The 21,815-nt window shown below is 35.2% G+C and overlaps 4 protein-coding genes across 7 annotated transcripts; 2 read left to right on the forward strand and 2 right to left on the reverse strand.

Moving 5' to 3' along the window:
• Positions 1-639: 639 nt before the first annotated feature.
• On the reverse strand, positions 640-10,048 carry LOC124441127 (putative zinc metalloproteinase C607.06c). Of its 3 annotated transcripts, none has more exons than XM_046991560.1 (8): positions 9,598-10,048; positions 9,221-9,510; positions 8,650-8,917; positions 7,346-7,618; positions 6,678-6,922; positions 5,956-6,223; positions 4,894-5,202; positions 640-1,362 (listed from the first exon to the last, which is right to left on the reverse strand). In XM_046991560.1, the coding sequence occupies exons 1-7, from the start codon at positions 9,612-9,614 to the stop codon at positions 4,917-4,919; spliced, it is 1,647 nt and encodes a 548-aa protein (XP_046847516.1). In that variant the 5' UTR covers positions 9,615-10,048; the 3' UTR covers positions 640-1,362; positions 4,894-4,916. The 3 variants fall into 3 exon arrangements, with proteins under 3 accessions (XP_046847516.1, XP_046847518.1, XP_046847517.1); XM_046991562.1 differs by lacking the exon at positions 640-1,362 and adding an exon at positions 2,319-3,400; XM_046991561.1 differs by lacking the exon at positions 640-1,362 and adding an exon at positions 2,319-3,539.
• A 130-nt stretch (positions 10,049-10,178) lies between these two features.
• LOC124441865 (multiple coagulation factor deficiency protein 2 homolog) lies at positions 10,179-11,244 on the forward strand. 2 transcript variants are annotated; one of them, XM_046992328.1, is made up of 4 exons: positions 10,179-10,422; positions 10,516-10,569; positions 10,666-10,769; positions 10,898-11,244. In XM_046992328.1, exons 1-4 carry the CDS (start codon positions 10,325-10,327, stop codon positions 11,149-11,151), a joined length of 510 nt encoding a protein of 169 aa, XP_046848284.1. In that variant the 5' UTR covers positions 10,179-10,324; the 3' UTR covers positions 11,152-11,244. The 2 variants fall into 2 exon arrangements, with proteins under 2 accessions (XP_046848284.1, XP_046848285.1); XM_046992329.1 differs by lacking the exon at positions 10,516-10,569 and having other exon boundaries at positions 10,181-10,422.
• A 3,196-nt stretch (positions 11,245-14,440) lies between these two features.
• LOC124441864 (5-formyltetrahydrofolate cyclo-ligase-like) lies at positions 14,441-15,825 on the forward strand. The gene has a single exon (XM_046992327.1). The coding sequence runs from the start codon at positions 14,970-14,972 to the stop codon at positions 15,555-15,557; it is 588 nt and encodes a 195-aa protein (XP_046848283.1). The 5' UTR covers positions 14,441-14,969; the 3' UTR covers positions 15,558-15,825.
• LOC124441863 (ribonuclease ZC3H12A-like) lies at positions 15,687-21,482 on the reverse strand. Its single transcript, XM_046992326.1, is given in 4 exon segments — positions 15,687-18,195; positions 18,198-18,289; positions 20,261-20,936; positions 21,124-21,482. Coding segments are annotated over 3 exon segments (1,650 nt in total). The 5' UTR covers positions 20,623-20,936; positions 21,124-21,482; the 3' UTR covers positions 15,687-16,999.
• Positions 21,483-21,815: the final 333 nt, after the last annotated feature.

Genomic DNA, 21,815 nt, shown 5'->3' on the forward strand with positions numbered 1-21,815 from the left:
GGGCCTGTTTATATGGAGCCGAGTTATCCGGCTGAGCGAGTTACTCGCTCAACCGGGTTTGACAAAGTGATCTGTTTATATGGCACCGGGTAACTTTTTTTTTGAAAACCCAATCCAGCTATCATTTTTGGGTATAAACTGTCATGGCTGTTTCATAATGAGTTCAGCCTCGGTCACACTGCACCCGATAACGATCTGATAACGATGTAAAAAAATCGCTCGTTCAAAAAGTTTGCAACGTGACCGCAAACTTTTGTGTGCGGTCACGTTGCAGCGATAGTATGTGACCATTGAATATCCTTATAGTTTATCGTTGTCGTCGAACAAAGTGACCGAGGCTTTAGACGAGAACTGAACATCAAATAACAGCTACCATCACAGATACTAAAAGGACAGCACTATGACTAGTCTTCACATGACAGAAACTATGATTGGGTAAAAACTACCATTTCTATACAACAGATGACAGTTGCCGTCATTGGTGCTAACATGACAGCTTACATCACAGGTAGTAAGATGACAACTGCTGTGGTCCATGATGTCATCTTACATACCTAGTACTTATTTATGCAAGACGACAATTAATTTTATTTAAATTTATATCTTAAAATTACTATAAATAAATGCATAAGATAATTATTTATGATAGTTGCTCATTTATTTCAATATTACATAACTTTTAAGACAAAACCTCGTGTTTACCACAATGTTTTTCCTTGATTTATACATATGAAAAATTTTCTTATCGCTAGGCAGGAACACTTAGCACATTTATGTAAGTTCTACCATTGAACTCAACGTTCAATTGTTTGATTTTCTTTTTGAATTCTGAATTTTGGAAGAAATATGTAAAAAGGATGACATGTTTATATTTCATATCTCAAGGAAATACATAAATTCAAAACACAAGATAATGCTATAATCAAAGCATCCCACTATTGTGAAGTAAAGTGCAGTATAAGTCTTCAATGAAAGAAATTGTTCGGTATCGAAACGCAAAACTTTCAAATAATCTACCTGAAAATCTTAAATATTATACTCCTGCAAACTTCTAAAGCAATTATAACTGTCACATAATAAATATATTTATCATCATATTTATCTTTATGTGCTACTTTTCGATAGAAAGTAACTTGTAGTATAATATAGAGTTTTATCTTTATACATTACTTTTCAACGTTAAGTAACTTGTGATAAGTTAGAATTCTATATTTATATATTACTTTTGAACATAGAGTAACTTGTGATAACTTAGATTTCTCTCTTTATACATTACTTTTGAACATTCAGTAACTTTTGGTAATTTAGACTCTATCTTTATGTATTACTTTTCAACATTGACGGGCTCGTGGTAACATTTACCTAAAAACATTTATTACAAAAATTTCAGTACAGAATTTTATGTGCCCAAATCAAACAGAAAGGAAATTTATCCAATTGCTGTATAGATTTATTATATCAAACACTTATTGATTATAAAGATAGGAGGAATGATCATTTTAAGTGTCTAGTATAGGAATTGCACAATGAATCATCACCATAGCCCAAGACAAACGACTCAAAAAACACATCATTATCCCATGCAATCCTCTCAACCCTTCAATCTTAGCTATTCTGGAGTGCTTACTAGTCTTTTCAAACAATAATTTATATGTAACCATACTATCTTAAGGTGAAATTTTTCCATTCACATGAGCACACAATTCATAACTAAAAACGAGCAATGTCTCAGACCCTAAATGATAAACACTCCAAAAAAAATCATCTTGTAAACTCAAGATTCGAGTTCAACAGAAAGAGACAAGATATAAAGAAATAATTCGACTTTATTTCAAAGTCATTATCAGGCTAGTGGGGTAATGAAGTCGAAACATTGCTTTGTATTTTGTCTCTTGCTCTTATAACTGGAATCTTGAATTTACAAGATGATGTTTTTTGGAGTGTGTTTTATCATTTATTTTTTGTAATTGTCGGCTGTAATAAGATTCTTAGACCATGTTCATGAAATTTGACAGTTTTTAGAATCTTTATCAAAAAATTCCTTTCCTAAGTTCATTTTCCTACTTGAAAGCATGCGCACCTTTGAGCAGCGCTGCAATCCAAATGGACATATTGATATACTGCAAATAGATACAATGGACATAAATGCAAACTTTTTGAAAAAACTCACGGATCAAAACAGGTCTGTGGCGATAAAGTCACTTGTTTAGTCTATTCAAGGCATAAACATTTCGCAACATTTCATTAAGTTCTTTGCTCATTATCTTTTAGCCGCGTCTTACAACCACGAAAGTTCTGCGCGATTCAGCAACAACACCTTTTTATAGACTGAGGGCGGATGTCTTCGCCAATGAGTTTAATGTCATAAAATCAAATATTCATTGCAATATAAAATGTAATAATATATGTCACTTCAAATGTTCTTCAATAAAATTGATTAAAAAATAAAGTGGAGATGACCAAAATAAATGCATACATGCTGTTCAATAATGTATTCTTCTTTCATTCTCAAATGGATTCAAAATCCAAACTACTTTGAAACAATCAACATGCGGACAATAATTGCCATTAACATTATCTTTTTCTTTCTCGGCATCATTTTAAATTCATTTGTTATTTTCCTCTTTATTACAACGTGTGTACGAAAGAAACATTGTTATTTCATGATCATGGTGTTATCCTGTAGCGACTTGTTTTCAATATTGCTCAATCATTTTAAAATTTTTCCTTCATGGTAACGTATTCCAATGGTTGTACGTATTCCAACTGGTACAACGCAGGCTCTATTTTTATTGTCCTTTTTGGTCATGAATGTCGATCGTTATTTCTCCATATTCCATCCAATTTATCACAAGACAAACATCACCAAACGGAAACTTTTCTTATTTTTTGGAGTAACACAATTCCTTTATACCCTCCAACATGTATTGATGAACTGGTTTATTCAATGACAGTAAATGGAATAATGTTCATAAATTATAAACCATTAAAAATCTCAAAAAAATCGCAGTTTTCTCAATGCTTTTCTCTATTCCTTGTTTGATCTTCATCGTTTACAACATGTATTTACCTGTAAATAGAGCTTCAGATATCTTCTCGCTTTGCCTTAAAACATTTGTAGCGATGAACTCAACGTTCAATTGTTCCATTTTCTTTTGAAAAAACCCGATTTCAAAATCAGAGACAGTGATGATTGTCAAAGCAACGACGAAATCTTTTTGTCATCTAACTTGATGTTACAACTATATTTCAAGCAATGTCCTTATTGGCTCTCCTCGTCACGAATCTCGATCGTTATTTGGCGATATCCCCATCCATTATATCACAAGACAAACATCAAACAGAAACTTTTGTCAATTTTCGGGATGACGCCATTTATTTATACCATTTCACATATATTCTATATTAATGAACTGGTTTATTCAGTGACAGTACAGGGAATAATATTCATGTCTTTATATACGCTTCTAATGTTCTTTATCAATTATGAACTGTTGAAAATCTCAAGAAAGCACCAAAAAGTTTCAATTCTATTTATCCTGACAAGAAAAAGGTAATTTCATTGAAACAAGTATCACTTTGTTTGATGGCGTTTGCAAGTCTATTGTTTTTCACTATCCTCTGTCTCATGCTCCTCGTATATAACATCATTTTACCGGTGACAAGAAAGTCAGACATGTTTTCACTATGGTTTAAAACAATTATGACATTGAACTCAACGTTCAGCAGTATGATTTTCTTGTGAAAAACTCGATTTTACGAACAGAAGCAATCAAGATTATCAAAGCAATTTTAAACTCTTTTTGTGCATTCTAATGAAAACAGCCATCGCCCATACAAAAATCTAAAACCTTTACAGACGCGGCCAATAGTAAAATCTAAAAACCCCTTTCCACAACGCAGTAAAGAAAAAAACAGCCTGCATGAATTATTAAGAACAAATAACAATTTCCTATTGAATGATTCCTCACTAAGCCTTTGTAACATAATGTGAATGTAAATTAAACGTAGCTTCTTATCGATATAAGAGATCATATTAATTTACTTAAGCTTTATAATTGTGCGAGCAAGATATTGTAGGATGATAAATATTCCAGTTCAATTTTCACAATAGTGTTTTTCTAATAGACCTTATCTTGCATGAACATAGTTGTACATGTAGATATAGATAATCAGACAATTTTTCGTTATGATAACTATGCCCTCATCCAAACGCCAAATTATAGCATACTTTATACAGTTGAATCAGAACTAACGAGTATAGCATAGGTTCCTTGGGATAATGGAGACGATGTAAGTTTACGTCATGTATAATATTAATGAATAAACAGATGATCAAAACGATTGTCACTTCCGCTTGTAAATAATTATATAAAAGTTTCACAGCTTGCTTTGCAAACTATTAGTCTGATGATGTCTTTGGAGTATAGACAAAATATTAAACACGGTTGTCTACACTCTTGTATCATCTTGAATATCAAGAAAACGTCTGCATCCGGAATCTGTTTTATTTTGTTCTATTTAAAATTGTCTGGTTAAATCAATGTGCTGTCGCTATATTTCTCAAAGATTTTATCATTAATGAATATAGTTAGACAAGTATATAATGTCCATTTTTTTGGTGGGGCAATTATGAGCTCATCTGAATGCAGGAAGTTTGACAAAAGAGTAGCTGATGATTGCACAGGATAATAGACAAAATGGAGGTCAAGAATAATATTGACAAATCATCGTTTAATCACAATGATCCCATAAAGCAAATACTTCGTTATGGGAATTTCTCGTTGATCTCGTTGATGAGTAGTTATATCACGCCGAACAACAACGTCAATTAAAATACTACACCCTTATGAGAGTAATCCTTGCAACCGTGCATAAAAAGAAAAAATTTACCTTGTTTTGTTCAATATATTCCTTCATTTAATATTCTCGCTTTCTTGTCCCATCAGGATGTCTAGATTCCCTCTGAACTCTTCATATCCCAAAAAACTACTTCGCAAAATATTTCCAGCAATATCAACAGCCATAATATTTACGTCATCATAACTTTCCACACTTCTCCGCCACAATTCGGGCAAATAAAACTCTTGAGGTGGAACATCATAATGTACAAACTCCCAAAAATTCAGCAGTTCCTCCTCTCTACGTAATTCAACCAAGCCAAGGCCCACTTCTGATTTGACGTAAGGTTCAGATTTTGTACTACAGACAAAAAATCATGCGAAATAATGTCAGAGTAGTTTACCTAACAGAGACCTAAACCATTGGTAAACTGTAGTTTACCTGTAGTTTAGGTAAATGTAGTTTACCTAAACCATTCGATTTACTACACTTAAACATGAATTAATTTTTAAAACTAAGCGTTCAAAATATTATTTAACAAATGATCTCGTCATCAGATGGTAGCATTATGAGTGTTTCTTACACTACAGCAAGCAAGATAGTCATGATGTCACTTACCATAACGTATCCTCAGATCATACTTATCATGACTGGTCATAAGATGACAACTACCATGATTGGTCATCTGACGAAAGTTACGATAACTGGTCATCTCATTATACTTAATATGACTGGTCATAAGGTGACACTTACTACAACTGCTTATTACATCATACTTAATATTACTGGTCATCACATGAAATCTACTGTGACTGGTCATGAAATGAAATGTACCATGACAGGTCATCAAATGAAATCTACCATCACTGGTCCTCAAATGAAATCTACCATCACTGGTCATCAAATGAAATCTACCATGACTGATCATAAAATGATATTTAAAATGACTGGACATTAGATGACAGCTACAATGACTAATCATCAGATAACAGATGTACTAATGTTAACCACAACTGTCTCTTTCCCTGTTCACCAGACCCTTGTTAATCATGTGATCAAATGGTGAAATACAGGTAGTAAGTGTCACATTGAAAAAAAAAGAGTAGCTCCTACCCTGTGTTTAAAACAACACCAACAGATCCTAAATATTGTCCAAATGTACCGATGATCCCTACAATACGTACTCCTTCTGGTGAAGACATTTCATACAAGTCCCCGCCTTTTCCACCAAACCATATTGAAGACTTCATATTGGAATGGAAACGTATCGCATCGATCCAGGCCCCGGCGCGGACGTCAATAGAAATTAAATATTCGTCTTTTTCAAGAGTAAATATGTGTTGAGCACATTGACTGTCAACGTTACCGTAGACTGGACTTTCTAAACAATACAGCATGTGTTGTGTAAGAAAAATCGAGTTACGTTACCATACACAAGACTATATAAACATCAGAAGTATAGCATGCGTTGATGAACATGAAACGTTACCACAAGCTGCACTTTCTAAACATCATCGGTGTAGAAGGTGTTGGGGAAGATCAGATGTAAACGTTACCATAGACTGGACTATGTAAACATTAGCAGTATAGCATGTGTTGGGAAAATCAAGTGTTAAAGTTAACACAGAAAAGACTATATAAACGTTAGCAGTAGCTATAGCCTGTTCTAGGAAGATCAATAGTTAACGTTAGCATAAGCTATCTATTATCTAAACATCAGGATTATGGTATGTGTAAAGAGATCAAAAGAACCACTAACTACCTAATGAAATTTTATGCCCGTTATGACTTCATGAAATTTAAATTTATGTAATAGAAATTAAAATAAAAAAAACCTTCAAGATGAACACGTCCAGCCAAAGGGACAATAGCGTTGATGTACTCTTCATGATATATCAAATACCCGCTCTGCTCAAGATCGTGTGACATATGCCACATGACGTCATCGAAATACAATTGGCTTGCTGCACTTCCACCACCATTTCCTATTGGTCCTTTTACACCATCAGACCAGTTAATATGAAGAGGATATTTGCAGTCAGTTTTTACAAAAGAAGTTTCCACACCGTGGTTCAGCCATCTAAACATACACAAAAAAAATACATATATAACAATATATCAGCAGATAGACAGTAAAACATCACGAACAAAGCATATATTTCAGGGATATATTCACAGTTGGTCTTTGTATGTAATATTATGCTAGAGCTCTATCTTCTAGTGTAATTTAGTAGATAGATTTTTGAGATGTGGTTAACGATTATCAAAATATTCCATTTGACAAAGCGTCCAAGACGAACATAGGCTGTCTTCATATTTACCTTATTCAACATACGTGCGCATAAAATTTGTAAATTTTTCAAATCGTCCAAAATAACTACGTTTAAAAATTCAATAACTCCAAAACACACTTATGGCTTTTTCTTTTTCTTCTACTCAAGTCGACAATAATTATACATAAATTGCTTATTTCCTTGCGTCTCGGTAAACAACTTTTACTTACTGATGATAATGAAGAAGGACGGCAGATGATCTGAACCAGTGCGCTTTATGGTCAACAAACATTCTCATTGCTGAAATAAGAGCTTCCTCATTGTCGCCCCCGTTCGTAGGAGGTGAACAGTCACGTGATGACGACGTCACGACAACGAATTTGTTCATGTCATCAAATCCTCTGGACATGATCCCTTGGGGAGAATGCATCAGATCAAAGCAATGTCCAAGTTCATGCAAAGCCGCGCCAAGAGTAGTGGAATAATTTGCCCAGTATGTTCCTCTGTAGAAAACAACAAGATATGAAGAAAATAGCAAAGAAAAAATTAACAAAATGTTAAAAAAATTCATTTAATTTAGGTTAAAGGGGCAAGACTAACGAGAGCAAATACAAGTTCTGCCCTCACTACCTCCCATTTCAAAATGACCTCCTATTTCCAAGTGACCTCCTATGTACCTCTAAATGTCATCTTATCTCCAGATGACCTCCCTTCTCCAAGTGACCTCTTATCTCCAAGTGACCTACTATGTACCTCTAAATGTCATCTTATCTCCATATGACCTCCCATTTCCAAACGACCTCCTATCTCTCAGTGACATTCTATGTACCTCTACATGTCATCTGATCTCCATATGACCTCCAATCTCCAAACAACTTCCAATATCCAACTGACATCTTATCTTTAAATGACCCCTTATCTCCAAATGACCTCTCATCTCCAAATGACCTCTTACTTCATCTCTAAATGATCTCTTATTTACAAATGACCTCATATCTTCAAATTACTCTGTATCTCAAAATGACTTCCTAAGTGTAAGTGATCTCATGTCTCCAAACGACCTTTGGTCTCCAAATGACCTAATGTCGTTGCATCTCCTAATGATCTTCTACTACCAAAAGTTTTCTTATCTCCAAAAGACCTATTGTAATTCCAAATGACCTACCTTGTCTAAATGACTTCATATCTCAAAATGACCTCACATCACCAAATGACCTCTCATCACCAAAATTACATCACATCACCAAATGATCTTACATATCCAATGATTTTATCTCCAATTTGGAATTCAATAAATAAACTTGTTGTTAAATCTCTTTGCAAATATATTGAAAACAAATGTAGGGAATCCAGACAACATCAGGCTTTTTTGAAATGGAAGAATACTAATAACTTTGCAAATTTGGGGGAAGATCTGAGAATCTTAAAAAAATTGATTCTTAGAAATGACTTCCAAGAGCATTGGTGGATTTAAACTTTAAAAACATAATGAGAAACTATGCCTCAGTGATTAATTCAAAGTTAACAGATTTACCTTTGGTTACTGTCATCAAACAGCTTTGTTTTATCAATGATTTTTGTGTTTGTAAAACAACTTAGAAGCATTTCCACACTACTAGCCCAAGTGTGAAGTCCACCAGTACCAAACAGTCCCAACTGGCCTCCCCCAAGTGCAGTGTGACCCTTTACATAAAGGTGGACATCTTGTGGTAGTAGATTAGTTTGAGGTGGATCATAATGAGTGCATGACATGAAGGCAAGGAACTTACAATTTTTATCATTTAAGGAGGAGCTCTGTAATTCTGAAAAGCAACATAAATTGCCTATTATAATTCTACATAAAATATTCTCTTTCAGAGATGTATTTGAAAAAAGAAATACAATATTTTTCTCTGACAAAAACTACATGGAAACATTTTTAAACTACTTGTACGAATTAAGTCATGTAAATATGTCTCTTTCAGTTACCATGTTTATACTTGTCAAAATTACTTAGCAAACTTTAATTTTCGCACTTCCAGTCGCTTATATAAATACGCTTGAAGGCAAGAATAACAACAGAATTACGCTTATTACAGTCGCACACGTTAACGAGAAAGCAATACCTTTCAAAAATGCTTTGTACAGTTGGTCACCATTCATTGCATGCGCCTCTTGTGTTGTAAGTTTGCTTGTAAACACATGTACCTTCACATCACCATCGTCTGTTTCCTCTACCTGAAATGTTTGTGGCCCAAAGCCGTGTCTCTTCATTTCCTCCGCCATAAATGTCTGCATTAGCAGGGCATTGAATTGAAGTTTTTCAACGGCGCGATTCAGAGTGTTATCTATGTCCACGGGAGCATCAAAACTTCCATTACCGTCGCAGCATTTAATGTAAACAATACGTACAAACCTGTGAAATAGGTAATGGAATAACACTCATTTAAGGCATCAATGTGTTTCGATTTCGAAACTATGAAGTTATATATTATCATAATACCTTCGTTCAACTGACATTCCTTCACGGAAAATCTTCAACTCCTTCTGTACTTCTTGAAATTGAATTTTTATCACATTTAAACCTTTGCTCAATTTGACAAACGCTTTAAATCTTCCTTCGACAAGCGGCCAACTATGACATCTACCATCATGGTGAATTAAAAGATCAGGAGCTTGAAAATCCGACGTTAAAGAAGAGTATTTTTTGCCTATGGTCAAATCTGTTTCATTTGACTTCAGAGCAATTACATTTCTTGTTAGTGTTATTTCCCTTCAAGCATAATTAGACCAGTGAACACTGTTTCTTTCGGTTCATGACTTAGAGTCAAATCGTATTTTGGGTAAAAAGTCGGCGAGGTTCTCAAATCATTATCACAATCTAAATCATCTCCTAAACTGGCGGCCATTTCAAAATGCCAACGTGGCTTTAAGTTTCAACGACTTCTTTCAAAAATGTTGTCTAAAAAAGACAAAATAATTTAAATATGCATTCATTTTTTGTACTGAACGACAACGAAAAATTTGTCCACGTGTACTGTACAGACTACAGAGTGCAGTACATAGTTGAGAACAGAAAGTAAAACTAGGCAACCACAAATTTCACAGCCACGTTGATACAGCAATAGAAGAATTAATATTGCAAAATATAAATACTTAAATCGTCAAAGTCGCTTACTTTTCATCAAATTTAACCATTTCATACAAGAAAAACCGGTTGACGTGTAATTATGCTTTCAATATATCCAGGTCTCATACTATTTCTTACTTTGACTTTGACGGTAAGATGTCAGCATGATAACGAAGACAGTGAAATACAAGATGAAAAGTATGTAGTAAAAACAAGTCACACCTTCTACTACTGCCTCTTCTTCTTCAGAATACATTTTTTACCTCACAATATCAATTCCATCCTATCTAGAAATCGCATTTCGCGTTTAACGAGCGTTGTAAACTTGGAAGGACAAGAATTACGGTACAAACTCTAAATCTGAACGTTTGAACATTTTTCCAAATATAGACGTGGAAAGCTGAAGATTTCTGCGCTGTGCGCTCTTTTCTTTCATTTTAGACACATTCAGGAACATTTACAAACAGATGAAAGTCTTTCTGAAGAATCTAAAGATCAATTTCATGACGATACTGAAGCTGTGAAGGAAGGAGACGACACCAAAGGTACTGAAAACAATTATTGATGTAAAAAAGTAAAAAAGGATAAACACAGAGATCAATTATCACAGAAAGTTTTTAGCACTCAATTATCTTGTTCCCATAACGTGTATTGATTTTTCTTCATCCTTTAGGGATTTTCCACTTTTTTAATTTACACGATTTGGACAAGAACAACAAGTTGGACGGTTTGGAGTTGTATGTCGCCTTCACAGATTATCACGAGAAAAACAATGACGATGATCTTAGCGAAAAGGAAATTGTAAAGATAATTGATGATCTACTTCAGGCTCATGACCTAAATGAAGATGGTTATTTGGCATTTTTCGAGCTGATGAACACATCACCAGACTCTATTTGGAACAAACTCGGCAAATTATACAAATAAATGACTAGGTTTAAGTGCGCTCTAGGGCAAGTGCCTCAGTAAATTGTACTCATGGCGAATTAAACACTGAAGATGACCTTCTTTATATGTGTATATATTGTGTGGTAATGCAATATTTATTCAAATTAATCTACATCAGGTAACATAGAGAGCTCAATTAGACAGCTCCAGATTTCACTACAAACATGCTTTAACTACAACTAGGACTACGGTATCGAAAGATTGTTTTTGCCATCCATATCACTCTTGGGGGTGAACTTCACAAGGGTTGTCGTACTCTAAGAAAAATCTGAAGCTCTCTAAAAATTTGGCAAACACGACATGCCGTATAAGGCATCTTGAAAAATACACGTTTGAAGATGTTCATCATCCAGGTTTATGCAAACCTGAGAAAAATGACTGGTGCTAGTGATAACGTTAAGACATTTTTTTATATGGTGAAAAATGGCATTGACTTATTCATACAAATATGAGTAATTTTAATGCCATTTTGACGAAGTCCTAGACGACACGTCGTGTGTGGTAAATTTCTCTCATATACTCGCATCTACAGACGCGTTGTTGAGCGCGTGTAGACGCTGGGCGAGCTACAAACTGTCAGTGTTTCAATGAAGCAATGACTGTTCGTCAATTTCAGCGTCTCCTCTTTTTCTTCTTTTTCATAAAGTACATGATACACCATTTGACTATCTTCTCTACCCATGCACTCCGTATCATCTTCCATATTACAGTCTTGAAAATCATTTCCAAAGCAGGTTTTACTACTTTGTAGCTTATGTAGGGTGTACACAATATTCTTTGTTGTCCAGCACTCTCCATAATTGGTCAAGGTGAAGTGGTGGTACTTTATGCCATGCTCGTGAGCCATTGATTGTAATGCTTTCCAGCAACGACAAGCAAACCTAAAAACACGACATTATATATAAATGGGTTGTTTTCTTGAAAAAACGTAGTTCGAAACTGCAAGCCAAAGGTTTTAGGTTTTTGCTAGAATTGCTTCATTGTATCGACTTGTTACTTACAGCAAAGCATGGGCCATGTAGTTCGAATATCCACTAAATATCTTTAAAACTTAGAAGGGGCGGAAGCAAACTGCTTAACGGAGGGGTGGCGTGGTGGTGGTCGAAACGAAACAAATCACAAATCATTTGAGGAGTTAAAGGCTTTTTACTGTCAACATTTAAGCATTGTATTGATTCTCGTTATAAAACAGTGAAAGAAGTTATTAAAACACTTCCAAATATTAAGACATTAGAGTTTCGTATCTATTACGTCGGATGTTTGTCGGTCATCCGTGAGATACTGTTGAGATCATAGTTCAGACACAGAATAGATATCTTAACAGAAGGTCCACTCGTGTCGGAGCCTTTGATGTTAGTGTCCCCTACTTTTTTGAAGCAAATTCTGAGGAGCCACGCCCTTCAGCAAGATACTTCAGCTAGATCGCAATAGAAAATATAGATGTTTTTAAAAATATATCGTTTTGCACTACAAAAGAATGGAACCTTATCATCTTCGCAAGATTATTACATTTTTTAAAAATTTCGCAAGCTTTTGCTTTAAACGTGAATTATTAGTAAAATGGCATTCTCGTGAAATACTATTCCATATTGATTTTGTGAAGTACCTTGCTGATTTTAGCCGAGGGGCCTTCTGTTAGATGTCTATTCTGTGGTTCAGATAAATACTCTCGGTGGGACCAAAAATTGGTCAGCAGACTTCAGCAGATTAATCAGCAGATTAATTATTTTCCGCCATTTTTTTCTTACCCGTGTAAGTAAGTTTCCCTGTCCAACCAATCAATATCACGACGACTGTTTTCGGTTAACACCAGGATATCGAATATGTTGCTCTTGGATACGGGCACAGCTCTTTTAAAACAAGCGATTTTCTCAAAAGCTTTGCGATTGCACTGATCATGTCCCCCTATCGTACAATCAAATAAAAGTAATATTTTAAGGTATTATATACTTTCCCCTGCGAAAGAGGGCAAAGTGTTTTCACACTCCCCTGCGAATACAATAAAGTTGTAAATTATTCATCACCACAGTAGTTTGACACCTGCCAGTTCTAATTTCTGGCAAGCAGCGTACCGGCCTCAAAGTTAGGAAAATTAAAATAGTCCACTTTTAAATTCAAAATAGTTTCTCAAGAAAGCTATTGCCTTTTCCAGTTTCCAAAGAGCAACAAATGAAAGAAACGTGACTTTGTCCAACCATTTTTAGATAGATGAGAATGTTCCTATAAAGGTGCACATAACGTCTGTTTCTGTCAGGCAGAAGTAAAAGTCTTGCGTTGTCGTTGCGGCTTAATAAAATTGTTAATGAACTCATGTTCCCATTTCATAATCACGCAGAACAATTCGATAACACGTGAAGATAGTAAAAGTAGTAAAAGTTAATCTCGTGTTTTCGACATAATCAAAGCTGCTGCAGCCACTCAAGGTCGCGACCCTTGTCTGGGACGTTCGATGGCTTCTTCCCCTCCTCCCGCGAAAAAAATAAATTGCACCAAATCATATTTACCAGTTTCAGAATGAGGTGAAAGTTTGTCTTTGTTTTTGTGAACGATTTTAGACCTGCTGAGCAAAAACAGTGGGACGCCTGGCGCCGAATAATATTTCGTTAACGCCTGCTGCGTCATGGACTTTTTACTTGTTGTTTTCGTAAGCTCAATGAAAATTTGTTTTTGATAGAATATTTTATAACTTCTTTCTTTTTTTTATCTAATGAATACAAGTACGTTTTCTGTGAAAAAATGCTGCTTTCATAAATGAATTTATAGTGATTGCCAGAATTGGTAGCCACTTATTTTTGTGGTAGCCACTTTCTTTCTCGGCGCAAAAAACTTGCATTTAAGATAGGAAAACATCCTCTTTAAATCGTCGTTGAATTTTTCAATTCACAGTGAAACAACGTTATTCATTATTCGACAATTCAAACGCGACATAATATTAAAGAAATGTACCTTGGCAAACGCTGTAACTTCCAACCAGGAACAGCACTGTTAAAGTCTAAATCTATGATGACATACAAAGCAATTAATAAAGCTGGATAAGTGGAAACATCAAGAAGAGAATGGAAAAGATACCATTATTCGTTTTTTTTTACCTTTCATGTCAATTCTTGTTTTTACTTTTGCGCGTGCTTTGTAAAAATTGAGAACGTTGTGTTTAAGAATAAAAAAAAACACGTCTACATTCTAGCATCTCATTTGCGTTAATTGGTCTATTGTGTTTCATCCAAATTTAGGTTTAATGTATTCATAATTCGTGGTTATTCGTTAGGAGAAAAAGAAAAGGTGTTATTTCAACAGCATTCAAAGCTGTCACGTACCTTCTATTCATACAGCCTTCCTGATTGAATAGAAGCGTATTGGCAATGAAATCATAGACTAATGATAACAGCGAATTCTGCCTTTGAGACGTCAATTGCAAAACTCATTCAATGCTCGGCTTCTTGCACTCTGATTCCACCATCTTGATAATGTAAATACTTGCGTAATAATTGCGTTAATTTTATTATTTTAGGGTTATGGTTTAGGGCTTAGGATCAGGTATATGATTAGATTAGCGTTACAACAAAGCAATAGCACGTTCAAAGTGAAATTTGTGAAATATAAAAGTGTCAATCACATTATCAAAGAACATATTATTGATCGCTGGTCTATCTTTTTGGTCCAATGCTTGTCAATAATCAATGACAATCTACACATATTGAATTTAAAATAATTTACAATTAATGTTACAGAAATTTCTCATAATTAGCATTATCAATCTTTGCTGAAGTCAACGAACGAAGTCAATTCAACGACTCAACATGGCCGCAGCAAAGGAGGCTAAAAACATACTGCGCAAAGAAATGAAGCGTCGTATTTCACGAATGTCTATCGAAGAGAAGCAACGCCAATCAACTCAAGTTGCCACTAAGTTATTTGCTATGAAAGAATTTAATGATAGTAGCCGCATTTCTGTTTTTCTTAGTATGAAGGACGAGATTGACACATTTACCATAATGGAAAGGATATTTGAATTGAAGAAACAATGTTTTATACCACATTATATTGGATCTAAAATGAATATGGTGGAATTGAAATCATTATCAGATTATGTCTCGTTACCGGTTACGAATTGGAACATTAAACAACCTTCAGATGACGACATCCAACCAGATGCAATGGATACTGGAGGATTGGATCTCATTATTGTACCTGGGCTAGCCTTTACCAAACAAGGTCATCGACTTGGACGTGGTAAAGGCTATTATGATAAATACATTGTGAAATACAACAGGAACGGATTTGTGTCTCCAATTACCATAGCATTAGCTTTTAATGTTCAAATTTGTGACTTTGTGCCAACATCTTCCAATGATGTGGCCATTAATCATGTGATTTATTCGGATTAAATCTAAGGCTAGGCTCTTAAACCATCATTTTGTGTTGACCCAAATTAAATGTGGTTGTATGTTCATCAACATTGTAAAGTGAGATTCAAAGTCTGCATACTTTTAACAACTAAATTGAGCTACTCGAAATGAAAGCAAGAGAAATATGTTTATTTTAATGAATGACTTACATTGGATTGTTTTTGGTCACATACAGTGTGAGAGAAGATAAAAACTCAATAAAAAGTCGAGACATATTTTATTAAAATAGTAAAATTTTTCTTTTACATATTTTTCTTGTACTTTTAATATTGATGTATTCTAATTCACATATTGCAATATTTCATGGGAAAGTTTCTTGGATAAGGTAGCCAGATAATTGCCTTAAGGCTTAATGCCACTCAAAATGTTTCATGTGATTAAATTGGGGCTACCCCAACAGGCAGACAACCCATCAATAACATTAATTTCCCACTATATTTCTTCTACATCCATTCAAAAAATGGAACTATCTCTCGTCAAATGACAATTTCAATGACAATACTACATGCCTAATTTGCTATGTAAAAATAATTATTACTTGCCCAATTTAAATGGCCAAGAGTTATAAAAGTGACCTTCATAAGAGATCCTACATGTTTCTATACATTTATAAAGTGATTTTATCTGTTGAAGAACTGACACCAATAATTGGAAATGAATATTGTCCATACAAAACTAATGAAATCTCTTATAAAGAGAACTTGCAGCTAACCTAATGACAGGTTATGAATTGGAGTTACTAAACTTTTCTTTGACAATCCATTTTGCCACCATGAAAAAGGGATTGTTGAAGTTAACGTAAATTAAATTCATTGCGTGTATTCTTGCCCTAAATATAATCCTTAACCAAAAGCAACATTCTTCGCATAATTTTGATATCCTATCCATGATTAAATAGGAAACAGTTCTTTTTTCAAAAAGTATTTGAAGTAATCCTATTGTAAATGATAATTTGGTGATTGATATGCCTGTAATTGGTCATTAACTAAACAGATAAAATTTTGAAATATTTCGAGATTTACCATAAATCTATCAGTTCATATTATGTACTCGGAACATCCCTTTCTCATGTTGCAAGATTCATGGAAGGCTTGCACAGAATTTAAAAGCAATTTGTAAAAACTTACTAAACATCTGACAATAAAAATATTGCACTAAGATGATGAAAATATAATCCGAAGCAATGCATCCTGCTTTCATCATGATGCCATTAATCATAAATATTCCAAATTAAACAATGCATAAATTCCACTTGCAATTTTTCCACTAAGAAACCACATCAAAAATGCTTTTTTTCACATTTCATTTTTTTTATCTTTGGAATATTTATAATTGGTACAACAGCTGGCACAATGAACAATATACATATAAATACCTCTTTAATACCCAATTTTAAATATATTTTTAACCAATCATATGCTCTAACCCTGAGCAACATTGACCATTGTGTGCATTATGGATTCTGTTCCGTTGTTTTGGTACTGGACAGCCTTTGGAAGACTTCTCAAAATTTCTGGTTCATACATATGTTTATGGTAGCAACCTTGCTTTCTTTCTGGGAGGGGAGGAGTATCTTCCTCACTTTCATCAACAGGTGGTGCTCTTGATTTGTAAAAACGTTGCTGATATATAGCATGGTTTCTAGGCGGGTACACTGGCATTTGGCCATCTGGAGGTAGGTTGTCGTAGGGTCCACCCCTACGAAGATTTCGATTAGTATTTGCAATGTAAGCCCCTGGCTGTGGAGGCAAATTATAGTACTGGTGATGCTGTGCATGTGGTGGGATAGATACCATTTGACACGGAAATGGCAATGCATCATAATTTTGATTTCTTCTTGGAGGAAGACAGGGCTGTTGTGAACGTGCCAAGTACATCATTTGTTGTTGTTCCATACTTATTGGCAATGGTGCGTAAGGATTTTCAGTTACATGAATCCCCCCGTGGATTGTTGTTCTTGGCGGAAGTGGTGGTGCATGTTGCCTGGGTCCCCTCATCGGAAGCGCTGGAGCCATTTGAGCAATATGTCTGGAGCGAGTTATAATTGGCGGTGGTTGATTTGGGTTGATGTCTGGCATGCTCAGGCGCTTAAAATTTTCGCTTAGAAAGTCATCATCTGTATGAGGTACAGGTTCTGAATATGGACGGGGAACAATTGATGGTGTGTCTCGAAGGATACCTTCATCTCTCTCTGGATGAGCATACTTACAATTCCGCCCATATGTGCAATGCCGTCCGTAATGGCACACCTTTGTTTTTGTTGAGCCACCAAAAGATAAAAGCTCATCAATATGAGGACCATTTCTACCATGAGGATCATCTGGTGGCATAAACATGTCATCCACAAATGAATACATCAACACCCGTTCCTCAATGATCTTCTTCCATTCAGGTCGATCTTCCAGGTATAAATCTCGAAAGTTGTCATTTGAAACAACCACTCCATCTCTTTCACAAGCAATCTGTAGGATGTAACGATCATCATAACAAGCAATGCGCTTCTGCTTCACTGTTCTTGAAGGGGTATAAATCATGCTCACAGCACCTTCAAGGATCTTCAACACTTCCTGACCAGAAATCAGGTTGCTCTCTGATGGAGATTCTTTTCTCCATCTCGAATGACCACATATATGGATTTGTGACCACGCAAAATGAACCAATCCACAGCTATCTGAATGCCCTTACAGGAGAAAAACTTTTGCTTACCATGGCTATTTATGAAGGAAGAAAAAACAATAGGTAAGTATTTAAGTAGACAATGATGCTAATGTAGGATGACTTTAAAATATAAAGCTCACAATACTAAATAACACACATAATAATGCTTCGCAATTGTGTATAGCTAGCCTGCAAACCAGGTTGTTCTATGCAAGTTTTTAAAATTCATTAATTATAAAAACAATAGATTTCTAAAGAAATACACCTGAAATTTAAAAAGGCACAACTAAAATGCCATTGACTGTTGAGGGAGTGAAAACACTAAATCAAATGTTTTTGAACAGAACAAGTTTGGCAACGAAATGACAAATAAGTAAAATATTTTCTGGCTTAAACATGCCCAACACAAAGATAACATATGTTTGCTTTCAAAATAAATCTATCATCGCACGGTCAATCATAATAAATTACTTCAACCTGTCAGACTTGGAAACGGTTTTCGCCAGTGCCTGTTTTTTGCCATGCTGCGGTTAATTAGTGAATGCATTTCTATCATGTAGATCTTGCTTTTACTCAAAAATTCATTATAAAGCAAAAAAAAGACGACACCAGACGCTTAATCTTAATTGTTTATTCGAGGTGATCAAATAATTAAAGAGATAAAAACATTCTACAGATTAATCCACATGCTTATATTTTTTTTTGAAGAAATCGCTACAGGCATTTAGAGAATTAAAAGCAAACTTTGACAAATTTGTGACATGAAAGCTTACATAAAATAATTATCGCGCAAATTTAATATTTCACACCACCACAGAAAAAGCCTTTCTTCTTCCAATGCGATTCGACTTCGGTCGCCACATGATCATAAAATTCAATTATTTGGTTATTTCAAACACAAAAAGGAAATATTATTAGCGCTTGATAAGGATATTTATTATCGCAATTAGTGTCTCAGAAGACGTGTCAAGCAGCAGCAATGCTTGCGGTTTTCATTATTCAAGACTTTATCTTTGTACATTTCATGAACTACGATAACCTTCATTATGTAAGAACTCCCGACAATTACAGCAATGCCTGCATCAAAATTGAACAAGCAATGTACAATGTCTGACTGATTGGAAATGGTAAATTAAAAAAAGAAACCAGTACTATCGCTTTCGGGCGTCGCGTGACCCACCTCTTTGGCGCGCTTAATAAAGAGAAGATATCTAACAAGACTCATGTTTGAACGCAAAACGCAGCATTCCATTTTACGATATAGAATGCTACGCCTGTCATCGCATTTCACACAAATTATATTGGACATTAGCCAAAATGCCCGAGTAAAATTCCTCTCGCTATGGGAGACATATTTTATGACTCATTGCAAAAACATTCTTTAGAAGTATCAAGCAATGCTTCCTATTAAGCAACATATAATAAGGACTACAATGAACGAAAATCCAATTGTTTTCGAACCGACACTTCCCAATACTGTACTTCCACGGGAAGCACTCTCGCGATATGGCCGAAATTTGTGAGACTCCACTACCAATCTTTACAGTAAAACCCTGCATTGGCAACAGATGCAGAAATATTTTAAATTTCTCACAAAATTTCTGTGACAAAACTTTTTGCATGAAACTCACAAGAAACCATTTACGGTAATTTAAACCAAAAATAAAAGTAGAATATAAACTAACTGATATACTAAATTATATCAGTTACTAATATACTATATGTAATTATAAAACAACAAAAGGTCTTGAAAAACCCAAAGGTATTCTCATGACTAAAATTCTGCTTTTCCCACATGAGCGAATCATTGCAAGTTGGACAACATTCTTTGAAAGAATGAGAACTTAACACTTCCCTAACTCGCTGTACAAAGCAATTACAAGAAAACACGCGATGCATAAAAATGCTAGAATTTCGCCCCGTGATTTCTTACCATTCTCCAAGGAGTTATTCGTCGTTCGAGCATTCACAAAGCATTAACATTATCAAACACGTTTGGGGAAATAACAATGAAAAAGCCTTACCTCATGGCCACATTCGATCCATCAACAATAATCGGTCGAAGCTGTCTAGAAACGGGTATTGTTGAAATCGAACTTCGTCTTCGATCAACCCGTTCCTTTGGAATTTCTTCGTTCAATTCCTTACGAGAATTTTTCAGTTTTACCAGTTCATTTAACAACTCGTTGCGGCCAGCTTCTTTGCCTACTTTCTTCACAGCTTGCGCATACAAATCCTTACTGTAGCCCAGTTTCGCGGCGAAATCCTCCGATGTTTCTTGTACCATTGGATTGATGTTCTCCTTGATAACAGAAGCATCGGTATCTATCATTTCATCATTGCCAACATCTCCAAGACTTAAAATCAAATCATCCACTGGATCCATTGTCACAAAATCGTCGCTCACCGATGTTTCTCGCGAACTAGAGCTCTCGTGCCGAGTTCTTTTAAAGGTAATTCCAGCTCTGCATTTTCTATATTCGACAGTAAATTGTTCAAATACAATTCCGCTTTTGCCAAGGCATTCTTACCACCAGAAACGCGAACAGACTTCTTGTCAATAAGCTCAATACTCGCTGAGCATTCTTGTTCTAATACAAACACTACATCTCTCAAATTTGCTTGCTGTGACTGCAAGCTTAGCTGGCCAATGTCAAGTACCTTCTCGTATTCTGGATTGCCCATTGATGTTATATATTCCTAAACGAAGTGGCGAACAATTATTTGTACATGTTTGAGACGTTGGGCAAATATACATGTTTGAATCATCCTTTCGTCCTGCATATGCAGATTAATTAACATATCTGTAAACATCATGAGTTTATTTGCATCATAACACACTATCATTAAAATATCAATAAAATCATTTTGTGACTACAAATACTACCTTGGCTTTCATGCGTTGTTTCTCCTCTCCGTTCACTTTTACCCATCTCAATTCCCCTTCGAGGCCGTCGCTCGTTACGGACACATTGTATAAACTTTCAACACGTCTTTGCCGTTGTTTCAAGCATAAAAACGCCTTTTCACAAACAACAAACTCAATACTATCATTTCCCGAAACAACCATGTCGATGGGAATACAAACGCCGCTTTAAACGAAACTAAACGAGCGCATATTTCAGGGAACGACGAGCCGAACCTTCCCGTTGAAGAATCGAAGTTGACACTGATTAAAGTTTCCCCGACTTGTTGATTTCGTTGACGTCACATCCTAAGAGCGCGGTCGGTGTAAACTCGGCTTTAGTCGCAAATGTTGTTGACGGGCGCGCAAAATCTTGCTCTTATTTGTATTCTTGCATATTTAACGTCAGTAATCGCTTTAGCAGCATACTTTTCTAAATACGCTGTTGACAGACACTAAATATCAACTCACATGTGCAGGATAAGCTCAGATACAAATTCGTTTAATTTTAATTTCGACTGACGAAAGTGCAAGTTCGTATGAGTTGGTATGACGTTCGTCGCGCAGAAAATGAACAGTAGAGCGTCGACACGCAACGTCAGAAAATCATTATTGATAAAAACCCCGTCAATTTTGCTTTGTATTTTGAAATGGCTTATTTCAATCTGACACAA

This window comes from Xenia sp. Carnegie-2017, unplaced genomic scaffold (genome assembly GCF_021976095.1).
Source record: "Xenia sp. Carnegie-2017 unplaced genomic scaffold, XeniaSp_v1 HiC_scaffold_20, whole genome shotgun sequence".
Lineage (NCBI taxonomy): Eukaryota > Metazoa > Cnidaria > Anthozoa > Malacalcyonacea > Xeniidae > Xenia > Xenia sp. Carnegie-2017.